At 47.0% G+C, this 19,119-nt stretch overlaps 1 protein-coding gene across 3 annotated transcripts in view; it reads left to right on the forward strand.

The window, feature by feature from the left end:
- The first annotated feature begins 1,934 nt into the window (after positions 1 to 1,934).
- Positions 1,935 to 19,119, forward strand: part of NFAT5 (nuclear factor of activated T cells 5) — a 55,457-nt gene continuing 38,272 nt past the window's right edge. For all 3 annotated transcript variants that reach the window (XM_053953007.1, XM_053953008.1, XM_053953009.1), the window contains exon 1: positions 1,935 to 2,032. In XM_053953007.1, the coding sequence (XP_053808982.1) occupies positions 1,960 to 2,032 (73 nt within the window). In that variant the 5' untranslated portion in view covers positions 1,935 to 1,959. The remainder of the gene's footprint in view (positions 2,033 to 19,119) is intronic.

Raw genomic sequence — 19,119 nt, forward strand, 5'->3', positions numbered from 1 at the left:
GAACAATGCATGGGTGAGCTGTGCTGAGCACCCTGAAACAGCAGCAGAACTGCAGGTGTGCCATGACTGAGTATTCCTGGGCACCAGGACAGCTGCATCCCGGCTGTCACTGCCCGGGGAAGGGTCTTGGAGACTTCCATGGCACACTCTGGGCAGGGGCTGGTCACCAGCTGCGATGGCTGATTGACAGGGATGAAATCCATAGATGTACTGGAGTCCTGTGCCCTTCTGCCAGGTCATGAATGAAGTCAGGTGGAGAAGATGAAAAGCCGGGACAGCTCCAGGAATTAAAGCAGCTGGGATGAAAGAGAAACCGACTTCAAATGCCACCAACCACGCACGGCGCAGCTGCCACTGCTCTGCCAGGGCTGTGAGACACAGACACCACGCGTGTCCCACCCTGACACCACGGGCACTGCCTGGCGCCCTGTGGGCGGGGGACGTGGAGAACAGAGCGCCGGTGCTCCAAGGACCAACTCAGTGGTGTCACAAACGTGGGACAGTGGTCGAGAGCTTGGTGAGGACACCAGTGTGGCCATGCCGACTGACCAGCGGGGCATGGGGCTCAAGGGCTCTTCACCGGCTCTTAGGCTGCAGCGAGCGCCTGGAAGCTACTGAGTGTTTTTAGAGGGAGATTTCGCTGGGATCCGAGAGCAGACTGGCAAGGAGCTGGCAGCAGGAGGGACAGGAGCCAACCTTTTGGTGTCCCAGGGAAACTGGACCCTGTGCGGCGCCGGAGGCACGCGGCAGCTGTTCACAGCTCCTTCCGCCTCCATTTTTCACAGCTTAAGCACTCGCCTGGCACCTCCATCCATTCACACACAGCCCTTCTTATTTTCCCATCCTTTCCCCACTTTCAAAGCAGATTTTGGACACTTTGGAAAAGTAATTGTACGTCTGTGCGAGACACCTTTCCACACCTCCTCCCCCTTCTTACACCTTTCAGGAAAAGGGACTCCCAAACTCCCTCTCAAGAGCTCAGTGCTCGTGTTCTCCCAACTCCCCACATGTGGGGCACTTGTGTCTTAAGGCAACTGCCATCCGCGTCAATGATAACGCACTGTTGACACTGCTTTTGCATTTCCATGTTATTTGGAAATAGCTGGTTTTTTGGGACAACATCCGCCAGCGGGTTTGGCAGCTCTGCCTTGTGGGTTTCCATGGCAGAGCCCTGCGGGTGGATGGAGCTCTGGTGGCACCACAGCCGGCCCTGATCCGCGGGGTGTCATCACGACCCCCAACACCGGGGGAGGACGGGCGGGCACAGCCCCCTGAGGCACAGCCCCGGCCGCGGGACCTGGGGACAACCGCTGCTGCCGCCCTTCCCCTGAGGGCTCCCCGAGAGACCATCCCGGGGGCTCCCGCAAAGGGTCCAGCCCTGCCGCCCTCACGCCGGGGCGCTCCCCTCAGAGCCCAGCCTGGGGCTGCCCTTGAAGGGCCCTCCTGGGTCCCCGATGCCGGGGGCTCCTCTGAGGAGCTCCCCTCACCCCGGCTCCCCTCAGGGCAGGGGTCCCCCCTGAGGCTCCATCGCCCCCCCCCCATCCCTTCCAGACTCTTCCCCCGCACCCCCCCGCGTGCGCACGCGCGGCCGCTCCGCCCCCGCCGGTCCCCCGTCCTCCCTCGCGCAGGCGCGGAGCGGCCGCGCCGCCGCCGTTCCCCGCCGGCCCCTCCCGTGCCCCGCGCAGGCGCAGCGGGCTCGGAGCGGCGTCGGGCGCGCTCCGCTGCACACCGGCCCTGCGAGCGCCGCCCGCTCCCGCAGCCCCGGCCCGACCGCCCGTCCGCCCGCCCGCCTGCCCCGCCGACCGCGGCCCCGCCGTGCGCACCGCGCGCTCCCCCGGCCCGTGTCTCCGCTTCGCTCCGCTCCGCTCGCGGCGGAGGCAGCCGCGCCCCCCCCCCCCCCCGGCCCGGCCCCCCCCTCCTCCCGCCGCCCCCTCGCCCCCGCCGGGCCGCGGAGCTGCGATGCCCTCGGACTTCATCTCTCTGCTCAGCGCCGACCTCGACCTCGAGTCCCCCAAGTCGCTCTACTCCAAGGGTGAGTGACCGCGGCGCGCTGTGTGTGTGGGGGGGTGGTGGTGGTGGTGGTGGTGTGGGGGGGGCAGCGCCGGTACCGTCGGGCCCGCGCTCCGGGCCGCCCCGGGCCCCGCGGGGCATCGCCCGCCCGCCGCCCCCGCCCCGGGATGCGCGTCCGGAGGGGCCCCGGGGCCGCGCGGGGCCGCCCCGGCTCCCCCGGCCGCATTCCTGGCCCGGCCGCGGCCGCCGCAAGAATGTGTCCCGACAGGTTCCGGCGGCGGGGCCGGCGGCGGGGGGCTGCGGCCCGCCCGGGGTCCCTCCCGGGGTCCCTCCCGGTCCCTCCCGGCCCCGGCTCTGCTCTCCAGGACGGACACGCTCCGGCCTGGAGCGGGAACTAACGCGGAGCGCGGGCGGGTGCGGACCCCCAAAGCTGCTCGTTAAAGTCTCCCGGGAACGCGGTTCGGTGGAACAGGGAGGCTCGGATGTTTGGGGCGGAATGCCCTGGTTTGGGGTGAACACGGGCGCAGAGCCCGGGAAGCGGAGCGTCCTGGCTCCCGGTGCCGGGAGCTCGGAGCATCTCCGGGCGCTATCCCCGTGCACCGGGCTAAAGCAGCATTGTCTGTGGGGAGTGGGACCCGGAGGGGATGGAGTGGGTTTAGAAGTAAATTAGATTAACTTCTGTTTTCATAATACCGAATTTGAGCTCTCACAAGTGCACGCGAACATGGTTAAGTCCATCAGGACAAGTGTTACGTACTACAGAGTTTTTAACTAATTTTCTCGTGTTTAAAAGACTTGAAAGCCAATACTATTAGTTTGTGATAGTAGAAGTACCAGTTAGTAGTTTCCTAGTAGTTTGTTGCACACACCTGCCCACAGTACTGCTGGTGAGGGCACGTAAAATGAATTTTGGGGCCGTAAAATGAAATAAATGGAAAAGTCTCTTATTACCCTGAAGTGAAGGTTTAAACCAGTTTAATATTGTTACAGCATTAACATGGTTAAAAGTAAAGATTTAATTTTTTTAGGACTGCAATACGGTCATTAACTTTGAGTTCTATGTTGGTAAGAGATGAAGGTATAAGAAATAAAAAGAATAATGAAATAAAAACTTTAATGAATTAAAGTATGTATTGGAACCTCTCAAACTGCTCAGAGTAATTGTCTCTCTCTTTAAAGTTATCACTGGTAGCTTTTAAGTTTTTTTTAGGATGTTACTAGAGGGGCTCAAGGCTCTCTGGTTACCCAGGACAAGGTGTTCCAGTTGGTTTCAGTCCTTGTACCGGCAGTAGGAAGAGTATTTTGGAACAGGGTAATTAAATTATAAATACAGGTGATAAACCCCATTGAAGTTATGATTTCTCCTCCTGGAAATTTGGGAAGTGTGCACTGTTAGTTTGTAACACATCGAAAATAAAAGTCACAAAATTACTTCATGGACTTGTTAATTGAGGAGAACTTTTGCACTGCCCAAACTTACTTTGAATTCTCTTTTTTTTTTTTTTTTTTTTTGTGTTTAATGGAATGGTTGAGTGTTTCAGGTTGGAAGAGAGTCTCAAACTGATTAATCAAGAGTGTATTTTTCTTCTGGTGCATAGATGTGGGTTCAGAGCTGGAAGAGGTCGAGGGAAGGATGTTGTGGTCACAGCGAGCTGCTCGATCCAAGCAAGACGCCATGGCAGAGGTGTATAACGCACAGAAGGGTTGTAAAGAGGTTAAAGCAAGTTTTGCTGTTCATATTTTGTCATTACAAAAGATCAAGGAGATGATAAGTTGGAATGCAATTTAACATCAGAACCAATGAATATATTTCTTGAGAATGAATAGCAAAGTGACTGCGAGTATGATTTTAGCCGAAATTTCGGAAGAAGTGTTACTGGTTCTCTGACTGATCAGAACATGCTCCAGTGTACTTTTTTTTTTTTTTTTTTCCTAGATAGATACAGATAAGTTTATCCCGTGGACAAGTGCTCTGGCTCAGGGTACAAATACAACTGATGAGATAAAGGGAAAGGTCTGAACACAGTGAGAGAACCACAAATATGCATTTATGATGAGGGTGTGTTAGAGCGAGTAGTTTCTTATAACTGCTCTGCTTTTAGCAGCGCAGCCGCCCTGCGGGTGGAATCCAGCCCCAGGTTGAACTGGGGCCAGTCCCTCTCCTCTCAGTCGCATTCCTGTGCTCCGGGTGCTTGTGGCTGGCGATCCCAGCCTTGGGAGCCATCGCCGATGGGCCTTGGGGAGCACCGAGCTGCTGGGGGAAGCTCAGCTTGGGGTTTCTGACAGAGAAAATTTGGTTTGGTGGAGTTAAAGTGGCAGAGTCTTCGTGCATCGATTTAAAAAAAAAAAAAGCAAAGTTACGTTTGGAAACCCAGTGGCTGAACTTTTTAGCAGTGTGATTTTTTTTTTTTTTTAATTTTTTTTTTTTTCTGGTGTATTTTCTCCCCTTCTCTGGACAAACTGACTTATGTCATCAGCCTCTCCCCCCACCATGTGTTAAAAGTTTTGGCTTGCACCACCATCTCGGTTAAGAATTTTGTTTTCACGTTCTTGTAAAAAAAAAAAAAACCACGTTAAACAAAACTCTAAAAGCTGCCACACCTCAGGTGAGTGTGAGTGGGCAATATAAACTCACCCCGCAGCGAGAGTCGATAACGTAAACTCTGCTCCGGTAACTCATTCGAGTAATTTCTTTTCATTTGTGTGTATCTTGGGACGCGGAGTATTTTCTTGGAGTATTTAAATACTTTTTGTTCCAGTTTTTGCCCCTGTAGGTAGGTGTGTTTCCACGAGCAGCTCCAGCCCCAGTGAATTCCCACGTGCACAGTTCAGGCAGCTGCGTGCTCCTCTTTTCCTTGTGGCTCTGCTCACGCCAGCTCTGACGTGGCCACAGTGAGCTGGACTGGGGAGCTGATCATGTTAAAATTAACTCAGCTTCTCCCTTATTCTTTCCCAAAGGAAAAGGGGAGGAGAAATGTTGCTTTTTAATGGGGTGAGTGTCCTCTGTTTGCTGTGGGTCTTTGTGAATGGCTTGTGCTGACTCAAGGAAGGCAAATGTGGAAACTGGCCTTGGGGAAAGGTGGGACTAATTCTTTCAGCAGCTAATATTGGCTTAAAATGATAGTGAAACTGTACTGAACTTGCAGGCCTCTGCAATGGTATCTCTGAATGTTTCATATATTGGTTGTAGCTCTTAAAAGTGAAAGAAATGGGAAGTGTGGATTCCAAGGCCTGTTGCAGGAGCTCATTCCGCAGACCCTGAGGAGCTGACTTGTATGAAAGACTAAAACCAGTCTTCTAATGTCTAGTCAATATTAAATAATGTATAATCAATTAAGAAATGCTTTGCAACAATTGCAGAAGGATGACCTCTTCTGCTAAGAAGTTAATGGAGATATAAAAAAAATATGCATCACTTCATGCTGAAAATATTTAGGCTGTAGTATGTTTCTTTCCCATCTTTACATAACACACTGTCCCTTTTGGAATAAACCAACCCAAATGTGCATACAGATTAGTAATGTAGTAGAAAAATCACTGGAGCATAAAACCTAAAACCTTGAGGCTGGTTGTCCTGTGGTTGAATATCATCTGCAGCATTCAAACAGAGCAAAGTTGGCTCTTCGTTGGCAGCAGGCAGAGGTGAAAACCTGTAATTAAAGCAGTTCATCAGATGTCAGGGACCAAATCTGATTAAACATGGGATTAATTTAGCTAATACATTCATTTTGAGTTTCCCAATAATGTGTGTGTACTAATAAAATGGCATTTTTGCACTGTAGCACAAGTGCAGTTAGAAGTTTTTATTCATGTCCCGCATTTTGCTTTCCACAATGGAGTGACTGTAAAACTGAGAGACTTCCTGGAATTTGGTAGCAACAAGAAGAATGTTAGTATTCTGATAAATAGCTCTTTTGCCCTAAAAACGTCATATAACCAAAACTCAAACGTTCTTCATGCGTAAATGTGAACTGACTCTAATCCACTTGTGTTTGCTGGGAATTGGGATACAAAATGTGGGGTTTGGTGATTTTTCTTTTTCCTTACCAGAACTCTTTTCTTCCTGTGATCCCAGGGATAACTCTAGTAAGCCAGTGACTAAATTATCAAAGAGGGTTGGAAAAGATGCTTTATAAAAATAGCGTAGAATTTTAGAACTGGTACTAGCAGGTTTTAGGAATAGAAATCAGACTTGGCTTCTTTTTGTAGCAATTTTTATCTTCTTTTTGTAGCTGGTAGAAGGTGCCACGGTGGATGCACCGTGCTGAGTGTTCCGTGAGGGATGGATCCCTACATCCACCTCTTGCACCTCTGCCAGAATGCCCCCAAAACATTCTGAATTAACCAAAATGGATTCAACTGAAGTTCTTTAACTTGTGTGTCAGCCTCGTAAATGTCCTTTCCTCCTTGGAATCTTCCTCCTTTATTGGCTTTCAAAACAAAACTCTGGAATGTGTTGCTGCAAGATGATTGTGTGGTGCTGGGAGTAGGGGGAGGACTTTGAATTCACAGCTTTCCAGGGTGTAATTTGAATATTCCGGTGGCAGAGCTGTCTGAACAGCCCCTTTTCCTCACCGTCTGTTCTCACCCATGGACTGTGCTCTGAATCGTGCCAGCACAATTGTTGTTTGTGGTTGGGAGATGAATGGGATTGGGAAACTGATCTAGAATGGGGATATTGTACTTTTGATCGGATTTTCTCACATTGTTCTGCTTCCTGGTCTAGTTACTGTGCAGCTGCACAAGGAGTGGTGTCACGGCAGGAAAGGGGGGCTCTGGAGCACTGGCATCGAGTGGTGGAGGTGGGAGCAGATGAGCTAAAATTGCTGAACTGGCTCTGCCATGGAAAGAAATGCTCCTTGTGTTGTGCCTTCTGTAGCATTAGCTGTGCCTATGCTGCAACCTGGACAGGCAGGGCAGCCCTTTCTGTGAAGAAATGTGTGGTTCTTTGGTTCTAAGACTAGTTGGAGTCTTTGATTGTCAGTTTTACTTGTTTTGTAAACAAGTAAAACTGTTTACTTTGTCCTTCTCTGAAAGTTGTAGGTTTTTTTCTGTTAGAGAATCTCCATACATTGCCCAATTCTTTTGTCCCTTGAAGTGTCCAGGGCCAGGCTGGATGAGGCTTGGAGCAGCCTGGTCTATTGGAAGGTGTCCCTGCCCATGGCACCAGGTGGAATGAGATAAACTTTAGGTCCCTTCCAAACCAAACCATTCCATGATTCTGTGATTCTGTACTGCAGATTAGTGTTGTCAAGAAATAGAATTTTCTCATCATACATTTCTGAGGTTGTAGGTTAAGATTTTTCATTTTTTTATGAAGCACCTGACCTTTATTTATAAATTTTCAACAGCATGGTTACCTTTTGGTATCTGTCACTAAAAATGATTGGCATCCTGGAGCTTTTATCTGACTTTTGCACAGCTGAATAACACAGGTTATGTAGTTTTATATGAAATGCATTTCACAGAATCATTTAGCTTGGAAAAGACCTCTAAGGTTGAGTTCAACTTTTGAGTGATCTCCACCTTGTTGACTAGACATTCATTGCCGTGTCCACTCATTCCTTGAACACCTCCAGGGACGGTGAAAATGAACTAATGCTTCATTTTATACAAAAAGGCAATGGCCTGAACTAATTTTGAAGTGTAGAAGTGCTGGTAAATGCCAGCAGGAGTTGGTGGGTGGCCAAAGTGCAGGTGAAGTAAGGTGTGTGGTCATGTCTCTTGCAGTTATCACGTGTGTTATCTCGGTGGGTATGTAGAGAGTAAACTGATGAGGTTGAACAGTCAGGCCAGTTTGTCATTAGCAATTGTTTTAGGAACTGACTGAAACAAACTCCCAGATCCAGCTTTGAACAAACTCTCAGATCCAACTTTGAACTGTGTAGTAATAGCAAGTGCTAGTGGACATGCAGTAAAATCTCCAGTAACTGCTGTTTGCAAAGCAAGCAGTGATTCAGCAGTGTTTAAAATGCAAATGTCCAACTTCAGGTGCTTTACTTTACTATACTGTATAGCTCTGAGGCATCTGTGAGGTGAATATCACTTAACTAGACTGAGGAATGTTGTCACTGTTTACATAAATACACTCTGTAATTGTTCTCCATTCCCTTCCATCACTTGTCCCTTCAGCATTTGGAGAGGTTTTATGGTTGCTTTGTAAATTAACAAGAAGAATTTGGGGTCACCTTGCAAAGTTTATGAAACTGATGTGATGTGCTGAAGAAACACAAGGTTTTGACCCTAAAAGCAGGCTGAGTTGTGGTGAAGGTCGGGAGGTTTGGCAGACAGGAAAGATGGACAGTGGCTCCTGTCAATGCCCAGACAGGGTGAAGATACAGAAGAGAGAGGTTTAAAGACAGTCCTAAAAAGTTTCCAAATGTTGGCGTTTCCATTCCCGTTCAGAAAAACTGACACTACATCCAGTTGTTTCAGTCCCTCATTGTGTGGAGGCCTGATGTTTTTGGTGTGTGTGGATTCACTCAGCAGAAGTCAGTGAGTTTGGATAGGAGCACCATGGGGTGATTGGGGAGTAATCAGCTGCAGAGTCCAGAGCTTCTGTTAACTGACAGTTTTCTGCCTTTGCAGTGAGGATCCTGTAGTGTGAATCCTTACTATTTGGGGCAGAATGGGAGTATCTGGACTTTAACTCGGTTCTTTTCTGACTCTTGATTTCTTTTTGGACTCAGCAAGAAATCCCACAGTCTGGTTATATATGTGGTGAAGAAAGACTTGTATTTCATTTAAAGTTTATTCTGTTTTCAGTTTAGGAATGAGGAGGTCTCCTGTTAATATTTGAGCATGTTTTGTTTCTTAGGGAGGAAAAAAGGCAGCTTTCCTTGGAATGTGTATCCCTATTAAAGCAGATTTACTGAGGAATTTATAATTACAGTTTCTAATAGTCTTGGTTTTATCTCACAAATAAATGATGCAGAGCCCAGGAATCTGCTTTAGGTTAAAGTTCTGAAAGCAGTCAGATGTTCTGGTGGTGGGAGAGGATGTGGGTGAGTCTTGTGGAAGCAGTGCCAGCTTTCAGTCTCAGCCCTTGGGGCTGGCAGGGACCTCTGGAGATCAGGGAATCAGTGCTGGAGCGGGTGCTGGGACCATGCCCAGCAGGGTCTGACTGTCCTCACGGAGACTCCACAACCATCCGGGGCAACCTGAGCCAGTGCCTGGCTGTCTTCATGGATAAGATAATTCAGATGGACTTTAATGTGCTTTAATTTGTGCCCATTGCCTCTTGTCCTGTCGTGGGGTACCGCTGAGAGGAGCCTCTCTTGCCTCCCGTCAGGAATTTCCACACATGGATAAGATCCCCCTGAGCCTTCTCCATCTTTATTTCCCTGAGGAATCCCTTCCAGGTGCAGTAGTTGTTGCAGGTTTCCTGAGCATGCTCCTCATGTCCCTGATCAGTCGGTCCCTTCGAAGCGTTAGGGGTGTCAGACTCTCGCCAGAGCTGCGTAGCTGTGCCAGGAGTGCTCTGCATTGAACATTGCCTGTGGTTTGAAGAACAGTGTTTATCATCAAACAGTTGAGTTAGCAGTAGAAAGCAAAGTGATGGTAGGAAGCACAAACGTTTCTCAGTCTTGGTGATGATGAAAGAACATACCTTTTAATGGGAGCAAAGGCAGGGAGGCGTGGAGGTGCTTTGTGGGCTCGAGATGCTGAATGTCATGAGAGTTACTAGGACGGGAGCACAGCCTGTACATCCAGGTTTGTAATGAAATACCGAATCCAAGGGGTGGCCACAGTGTGTTGGAAGTCTGTCAGAATGCCTTTTGTTCTTCACCTTATGTATTGTGGTACAGCCTCAAAAGAAAGACTCTTGTGTCTTTCATTGCTGCTGCTGCTTTTCTTGCTCACAGCAAATGTAAGAGATGACAAAAACAACCCCATCAGAAAAAATGGTGCAAACCTGTACAGGCTGAGAAATGTTGTAAGACAACAGTAAACTGTGGGTCAGGTGGATTCTGTGTGTCCCTGAATTTGGGTGGTGCGTTGTACCTAAGGAAGTGCCTGATTGCCTCTGTTTCTGGTGAACTTTGAGTTTTGAAACAACACAGGTGTTTTAAAGGGGTTGATAAATAGCTATTACTGATGTTCTTTGATCGCTTGGTATTTGGGTTTCTTTAAACATTTCAAGGCCAGGTTGGACGGGGCTTGGAGCAGCCTGGTCTAGTGAAAGGTGTCCCTGCCCATGGCAGGGGGTGGAATGAGGTGAGCTTTAAGGTCCTTCAAAGTTCAGCCAGTCTGGCATTCTGTGATTCCACGATTCTGTGTTCATGTACCTACTGCTCTGTCAGCCTGCCTGCTGCTCTGCCTTGTCCACAGTGGTATTTTAGGAGTATTTTTATGTTCTTTGGTTTCTGTCTGGAGTTTACAACTGCACAGGATAGATGTCTCAGTCATTACTGGTCTGTTCCTTGAAGTGACAATTCCTAAATAATGTTGTTCTCCCATTCTGATATGTGTAAAATTGGATGCAAACAAGATCCAGGATTTATACTGCCTGTCTACATTTATAAAAGTCCTCTTTGAGCTGTGAATGGGGATGACTGAAACACAGCCAGGAAAGCCTTATTTGATATTTGGATGAATGCCATAAATAGAATTCAGCTAACACATGCCTTTGTCAGTTGTTGAAATTCAACTTTAAAAGGATTAATTTCTCAACTCTACCCTGCTGTGCAGAATCCTGAATATTGAGATTAGCAACTTTTCTGAAGGTTGGTGGGATATAGTGCAGGAGCTGGTTACGAATTGCTTGCAAAATTACCTATTTAATACTGCCATTTTTGATAGTAATACTTGTCCTTTAGAAAAATACAAGAAACAACTTCTAGCTTAAATTTTTATTTTTAAGTACAAGAAATAATGATATTGTGGAAGTGTTCAAAGCTGGGTTGGATGAGACTTGAAACAGCCTGGACTAGTGGAAGATATCCATGTCCATGGCAGGAGGTTGGAATGAGATGGGCTTTAAGGTCACTTCCCAACCAAACCAGCCTGGGATTCAAATGTTAGTGACTTCAGTAATTAATAATATATTACTGGTCATCTATCATTAATAATATATTACTGGTCCTCTTTCTCTAAAACAACAGCTTTTCAGAACACTCCTCTCTCTCCTTCACTAACATGCTAGAATGTGCATTTCAGGGAGTAGCAGCATTTGCAGACAAGATTTGAATTTTAGTGCCCAGTGCTACGTCATCAACACGGAGCACGCAGATCCTCTGGGGATTCAGCTCCTGGTGGAGCTGCACCAACATCAGCTTTTTAGTCCTGAAGTTTTCTAGCACAGGCAGCACCACGGCATCTGCCTTTCCCTCCACGCGCGTGAAGCCTGTTGATTTAGGGTTTGCTGCTTTTGTCTGAGGCCAGGGGGAACTGGAAGGAAGATTTTCTGTTTGGCTGTGTAAAACATCCTTGTATACACTGCAGTTTCTTTGAAAACCTGCCACTGTTGCTGTAGCAGCAATCTAGCCCTGCCAGGGCTGACAATAACAGGAGTGCTGGCGGGAAGACCTGCTTCCAGTCTTTCCCTGCTCCACCATCCCAGATAGGCTGAGGGTGGCATGGCACGCAGAGGGAACAGTGCTCTGCAGTTGGTTTCCTCTGTCAGGACAGCATGGCAAGTCTCTGGTGACAGACCCGCATCTGGCAGCTGTGCAGAAATCCATGGGCAGAGTTGGGCAATTAGGAGTAACATGCTGATTAGTCTTTACGTATTTTAGGCTGCATGCTCAATTTTTATGGAGTCCTTTGTTTAATTGTATTGAGACATACTCAAAAATATGAAATAAAAGCAATGTTTTAGTAAGTGTAACTTGGTGGATTTGGCACTAGGGTAAGACAGATAGGATGGGGGGGTCTTTGTGAGTTATGATCTTACCACAACTCAGCTTCAACTCTTGCAAAAATAGGAGTGATTAGACCAGTAGCTGTAAAATATTTTAGGGTGTCTGTTCTCCTCCTGCTTAGCCTCACTGCCTATGGGCTGCTTCTTGCTCTTTGGCTTTTGCCATTCACTTATGTCACAGAATGTCACAAGTGTCACAAAATCCTGGGATGGTTTGGGTAGGAGGGGACCTTATAGCTCATCCAGTTCCACCTCCTGTCACGGCCAGGGACACCTTCCACTGTCCCATGCTATTCCAAGCCCCTTCCAGCTTGGCCTTGGACACTTCCAGAGATCCAGGGACAGCCACAGCTTCTCTGGGCTGCCTGTGCCAGGGCCTCCCCACCCCCACAGGGGAGGATTTCTTCCCAGTATCTCATCCAAATCTGTATTTGTGATTCAGTGGGACTTGGTAGTGCTGTGTTAACATTTGGTCTCAGTGTTCCTAAAGATCTTTCCCAACCTTAGTGATTCTGTGATTCTTTGAACAGTTGCTGTATTATATCTATTCTATGTATGCTGAAGCAGAGTCCTTCCTTTTTGCTCTATGTGAAACATAAACCTGATTTCAGGACTGTTTGTCTCATTTTCCCTGCTGCCAAACTTGTGATGTTAAATCAGTGAAGTTGGAAAGGTGTTAGGAAATGCAGGAGTATGATAGTCTGTAATATGTCCTAAATCCTCTTCTGACAGATACAGAACAAAAGCTCATTTACTCTGTTTGTGTGTTCTTTATGTCTTCTGAATCTTTTTTCTTGTAACTTTATAATATAAAAATCTCTGCTGTCTCTTAAGCAGAGCTGCCATGGCCTGCAGTTGTCATGGGTGATTCTCACTTGTGCAAGTGAGAGTTTGGATCACCTAAGGAGTACTCAGAAAAACCAACCAAACAAAGAAAAAGGAAAAAGCCCAAACCTCAACAACAACAAACCCTCTGCACTGAAGTAGGAAGTGCTTTAGTGGTCACTGATCTGTCTGGGCTGTGCCTGTCTCAGTCTGTTTCTGTTCTGGTTTATGTACTGAGCTTTGTCTCTCTCCCAGTTTCCTTTCTCAGAATCTCAGAGCTTCCTCTGTTGAGCTTCTTACTGAATCCTTGTTATCCTTCTTTGGCTTGCATCCACGCTGTCCCTGTGCCGGGTGCCCTGTGCCGGTCCCCGTGCCAGCCGTGTTATCGGCATTGCCATCTCAATGCCCGAAACATTCCGTGGGCTGGGGACAGATTCCCTGTCATTCCCTGGCAGGGAATGGTTATGGGTGTGCTCTCTAAAAGCAGCTGGAGGAGCAGTTCTGTCTGCTCACTCAAATCCTAAAGGGTACTGAAGTGTTGTATTTCCACTGCAGGAGTTACTCCAGCAGGTCCTGAGGTTTCTTCTCCTGGTTTAGCCTTGAGGAAGGGAGAGAAAGTTCACTGTGAGATGTGAGCTCTCTCTAGTGGGGTGGCCCAAGTTTTCTGAAATGTATCCTGAATTCTGTTGGGATACTGGGAGGAAATTCTTCCCTGTGAGGGTGGGTAGGCCCTAGCACAGGTTGCCCAGAGAAGCTGTGGCTGCCTCTGGATCCCTGGAAGTGTCCAAGGCCAGGCTGGTCGGGGCTTGGAGCAACCTGAGATAGCAGAAGGTGTCCCTGCCTGTGGCTGGGGGTTTAATGAGATGTGCATTAAAGTCTCTTCCCACACAAACCATTCCAGGATTCTGTGATTCTCTGAATTCTCTGTGTTGTAATAACCAAACTTACTCAGTCAATGCTGTTTGTGGGGCCTGCAGGAAAACCTGTTAATCTTGGGGTGAAGAGCTGGAGGGTTCCTCAGCTGGCTCTTCCTGATGGGCAAAATAATCTGTTTCAAAGTCTTCCCACACCCAACCTTTTGTATACAGAAGAATCCCTGAGGGCCATGTGATACAAATGTCTTTTAACAAAGTGAAGCTTTGATAAGATTTTGAATATTTACAGCTCCCTCATTCCTTCATCATTCTCTAAAAACTCTCTGTGAACTAAGATAATGTGGTGGAATCAGTGGCCTCCAGTAAGCTCAACCACTAAGCTGTGGTGGTTATGGACACTGAAATTCTGAGTAGAACTGAACTTCAATATAAACAGATAAACCAACCACAAGGTCTTCTGGCAGAGGCCTCGATTTTTTAGGCCTAGAGTAGATTCTGGTTTTAGCATCCCTTACCCAAAAATTTCTGAAATATGTTAAGTCACACATACTGTTTTATTAAAATGCAGTGGCCTTTGGAGTGAGGAGTGACAAACTGACATTTGGAGCCTTGGTAATACAGGGTTAGCCCAAAACTGTGTCTTAGACTAGCATCATAGGACCTTTGCTCTGAAACTGAATTTGCATCCCTAGTGGGGGTGAGTGGAATATGGATGCTGTTATGTTTCCTTCATAGTTTCTTTAATTTGCTGAGCACATGTGCTCACTTCACCTTATTGGTGTCCCCCATGTAGCAGAGGCTACTTGCTGCTTCATGATTTCTAATTGTTTTTTAATCTCAGTTCCATATAAACAACTTTCTTGGCCTGTTTGCTTGCTTGTTTTTTTGATCAGCTTAGTGAATATCATTAGAAGAGATTTCTGCTCCGATGCTGCCAGCTGATTAGAGGAGGACACCAAGGTTTTGTCTAATCTCTGGTGTGACTGTCATGTGCTGCAGCAAGGAAATGGCTTTGGAAGAAGCAGCCAAATCTGTGCGGGTATTAAACCATGTTGAGGAGAGGAGTATCAGTGGGGATCAAATGGGCAGCCATTCAGTGCTGGGAGCTTATTAAAGACAAGGATTAACTTGGCTGCTGTTCATGAGGTCATGGAAGTGGTAAGGGATTTCCAGGATGTACCTTTCCTTAAGGGCAAAAAATGTCAGCAGCAAGTGGAAAATGCCCCATCTCTGCTGCTAGTGCTGATAACTCAGGTGGTTCTCATCTTCTCCCATTGTATCGATCTTGCTCTCCACATGATTTCTGTGGAGCAGCAAACCTGTCATTTCCTGTTAGTCCAGGGGTGAGGATTGAAGGGATGCTGCTGGAGAGCCCCTGGCATTTCAGGGGGTGAAGTCCCAGGAGCAGGTCTCAGTGGTGGGACAGACACAGGTGAGCTGGAGGAGAGCTGGGGCTGGGTTCCAACAACCTCCTCCAGGCTGGGCCTGGGAACAGCCTGGAGAAGTGGTGCTGGAGTTGGAGCTGCAGCCAGGGCCCTCTGCATTAGTTGTGGCCTCACTTGCCTGCAGGCCAGAGCAAACTTCTCTATCGGGTTTGTGATTTGGCTTCCAGCTGTGTTAGTTCTGGGTAACATGGCTTAGCTTTTGGTATGGAGTAGCAAAGCTTAGGGGTATCTTTTCTGTATGTAAAGAAAATCCCTGTAATGTTTAAAGTGTTTGGAGGTCCTGGCAAAGTGAGGATGTCTGCATTCCTTGTGAATGAGCTGCTGTTGTTTTAAACATTGGAATTGGAATTCTCTGCTCTTTTCCTTGTCTCTGTCCCAGCATCACCAGGTGCTGAGTTACAGGTAGCAGCAATTTGGTCAACCAACCAGAAGGATCTCAGTTCAATTTGTGTCACAAAAGGTTTGAGGACAGAGAGGTTCTGTAACACCCTGAGCCAGTACGAGCACAGCACAAGATAACAGGGCACTAAATTTCTAGAAATCACAGTTTTTATTCTGTGCAGCTGAAATGTCTGTGTAGGTGCAGCCAGAAAGTCATGGAGGATTCATGGCCCAGAGAAGAAAGTGCTGTGTGTGGTGGAATAGAGGATCCATGTGCACTTGTTTTTCTGCTTTACAGCAGACTTTTTCCATGAGGAGGGAGAGCACTCTCCATGCTGGGAATACCTACTCTTTGGGAAAAGCTGGGCTTTGTATGGGACATGTCCAAGCAGTTGTGTTGTGTTCTCTTTGCTCCTGTAAGCTTAATTGCTCTGTTCCTAAGAATAAAGTTTAAATGGAATCACAGCATGCTGGTGAGTGAGGAGGAATGTGATGTTGCAGGTCACAAGGTGTGCTGTGTTTCTGAAAGGTCCCTTGGTGCTGTGAGGATGAGGATGGAATTCCAGAGGTATTTGCTGCTGGTGGGGATGGCCGAGCACTCAGACTTTGCTGTAGGCCCAGGTCTGTAACTCAACCTGGTTAGGTTGTGTGCAGAAATACAAAATCATTCCTAGAAAAGGGTAACTGTGTGTGTGCACTGAGGGGAAATGAGTAAAACAGGAGGTGAAGGACTTCGTAGAATTTGGTTTGCCATCACAAACCACCAGCAGCATCACCACTGCTACTGCAGCATCACCACATCAGTTTCACACACTGTGTTTTGTACCTTCTCAGCATTATTTTTCCTGAATCTTTCCAAGGCCTCTCCTCTCCCCCTCAAAGACAGAGATCCTGTCACCAGCTGCTGGGACTGATCCAGGTCCATGTTGACCCAAGGATGTATTTTGTGTGGACTGGTGGTCATGTGTCCAGCCTTGCCACAGACACCTATTGTGCAGTTGTTTTAACTTGAAATTACCCAATTCCAGAGAATCCTGGAAAGGTTTGTGTTGAAAGGGACCTTAAAGCCCAGCCAGTTCCACCCCCTGCCATGGGTGGAACTATCCCAGTTTGCTCCAAGTCCTGTCCAACCTGGCCTTAGGCACTTCCAGGAATCCAAGTGCAGCCACAGCTTCTCTGAGCACCCTGTGCTAGGGCCTCCCCACCCTCACAGGGAACAATTCCTTCCTTAATTTCTTGATTATTTTTTACTAATATTTAAATTCAGAATGTTGTGTGCAGGTTCGAGTAGTACACAGCAGAATCTTCTCTTTCCTGATTCCAAGTGCTGTGTTGTTGGATCCTGATCTCATGTTTGGTGTGGTTCTGGTCCATAGAACCATGTGAAATAGAATTTTCTGGACTGTCAGTACAACTGGCAGGAAGATCAAAGTTCCAAGCAGCTGATCTCAGATGAGAGATTATAAGGGCAGGATAATCGGATAAAGGGCAGTTGAAGAAATTTGACACTTAAAATACTTTTTGTAAATCTGCCTATCCCTGTGTGTCCTTGGTTTTGGGAGGAGAATTTGTGAAGCTGGACTTGTCTAGGCAAGATATTTTGGGGCAAGATAAGAGACTTGGAAGTTTACTGTAGATAATGTCTGATAACTGATTAACTTTATGCAGGTGAGGATTTGTGTCGGGAAATGAGTGTGTGGGACTTCTGGCTGATCACTAGTGTTTGGTTATCTGGTTTGTGTGTTATCTTGTTTATAGTTCATAATAACACTAATCCTGAAACACATGTTCCTTGCTTCCTGTAGGGAGAGAGAAAATGTGTTTAATTGTTGGGTATGGATGGAGCTTCTTCCAGGAAAAAAAACCCTAGGAACTTGGGATCAACCAATGTATTCGTCAAAGGAATTGAAATCAGCAATAAATTACAGGACACTTAGTGCTGTCAGGCAGCTTAAACTTCCTCATTGATTCAGTGCTGGCTGCTGGAAGCAGGAATTCTGTCTACACATCTTTTTCTTGCTAATTATGTAGAAATACGTAATGATGTTGAAATGCTATTTTTGCCTCCAGATATAATACTGCACTTCTGCAGCAGCCTTTGCCTTTAGTGGGTGTTTTCTGCATGAATCAACGTAAAATTCTAGCAGGAAGTTTAATGTTCTCAGTATTGGTGAGTGCACACACGTGTAAAATGTGGTGATGGAGAGGGGCTGAGCAGTAGCTTCAGCTCTTAGGACAGTGTGAGGCATGGGGGGAGGTGTATCCTCCGGGGAAGAATCAGTTTCCTTGCAACAACTCTCATGTTTCTGGAATTTGTCAGTTTTTGCTTTAATGCTATTTATAGTTCAGCATATATAAACATTGGCCTGTGTTTAGGTGAAAACACAAAGTTTCATTTGAAGTCTGATGAGTGTGGAGTAGATTTGTGGCAGCAAGAGTTCTTAAAGGTACCCAGGCACTTGGGATTCCTCTGAAAAGTGTTGATCTGCAGTTCAGTAATGGTGTGGTTTAGACTGTGAAGCTGCATCTGATTGCAAGAAAAGCCAGGGGAGTTGTTTTTCCCCTGAAAGCTTGGATTTGACCATCACCTTCTGCCACGAGTTCATAGATTCACAGAATGGTTTGGAGGGGAATGGAAGGTAACATTTGTTCTCACTTTTGCTCCTGTTGTACTACAAGGAGCGGCTGCGTTTGCTTTTCCTCAGAGATGAGGCAGCAGTTTCTACAAGCCCTCGTAAATGAGCACCAGCCTTTACTCCAGCTGGCACTGGCACTTCTACCTTTAGCAGGACAGGAGAATCACAGGCAGGTGTTCAGGGCTGCTGCTACTCAAAATGTTTAGTGAGGGGCTCCAAAATGAGGGATTGCAACAGTGTGTGTCTGCAGGTAACTATAGAATGCTTTATATTTCATGTGTAAGTTGAATATGTACACACACTTCCTTTCTCCTCAAGAAATCCTCTGAGAGGAGTGAATTGTCATCATCATCTATCATGACTCATAATATTCTCAGAGTTGACTACAAAAGTTCCTTTCGAAACCCCAAGTTCTTGGGTAATTGAGAGCTTGTCTCTTTTGGTTGATTCTTGGGGATTTTTTTAAGAAATTTATTTTTGACTCTCCAATGTGGCGAAGGTTCTGTCAAGCCTTTTGCTTTAGAGGTATGCTTACATCCAAGACTCCCACAGGATAATTTTTTCTCAGGGAGCACATGATTTTGCAGTAATCCACAAGCAGCACAATTCTGATCTTTGTGAATAATTCCAACAATATGATAAAGAGGGAGGGAAGGAAAAGCCAGCATTAGAATTGAAGCACATTCCCAAAGATCACAAGACCATTAAGAGCAAATCTTTAATTTCATGCTTCATTGATAAAGACCAAGGTACTTGAAATGTGGTCTAAAATACAACACCCAGCCTCTATCCTGAAACCCCTGGTGAGCACACCTGAGGCTGCAGGTGTACAGGGGGCTGGAATTGACTTGAGGGCTGTAAAAACGAGAGGATGGAGCAAGCTCTTAGGGGGGAACCTTAGGAGGTCTCATGGGTAACACACAATGAGGAAGAGAGATCAAACCCACGGGATTAATACAGCACGGGGAAGACATGGAGCTGTTGGAGCAACCCCTGAGGAGGTCATTGATCCAAGGGCTGGAGCCCCTTGGCTCTGGAGCCAGGCTGGGAGAGCTGGGGGTGCTCACCTGGAGAGGAGAAGGCTC

Source organism: Vidua chalybeata, chromosome 11, assembly GCF_026979565.1.
Source record: "Vidua chalybeata isolate OUT-0048 chromosome 11, bVidCha1 merged haplotype, whole genome shotgun sequence".
Classification (NCBI taxonomy): domain Eukaryota; kingdom Metazoa; phylum Chordata; class Aves; order Passeriformes; family Viduidae; genus Vidua; species Vidua chalybeata.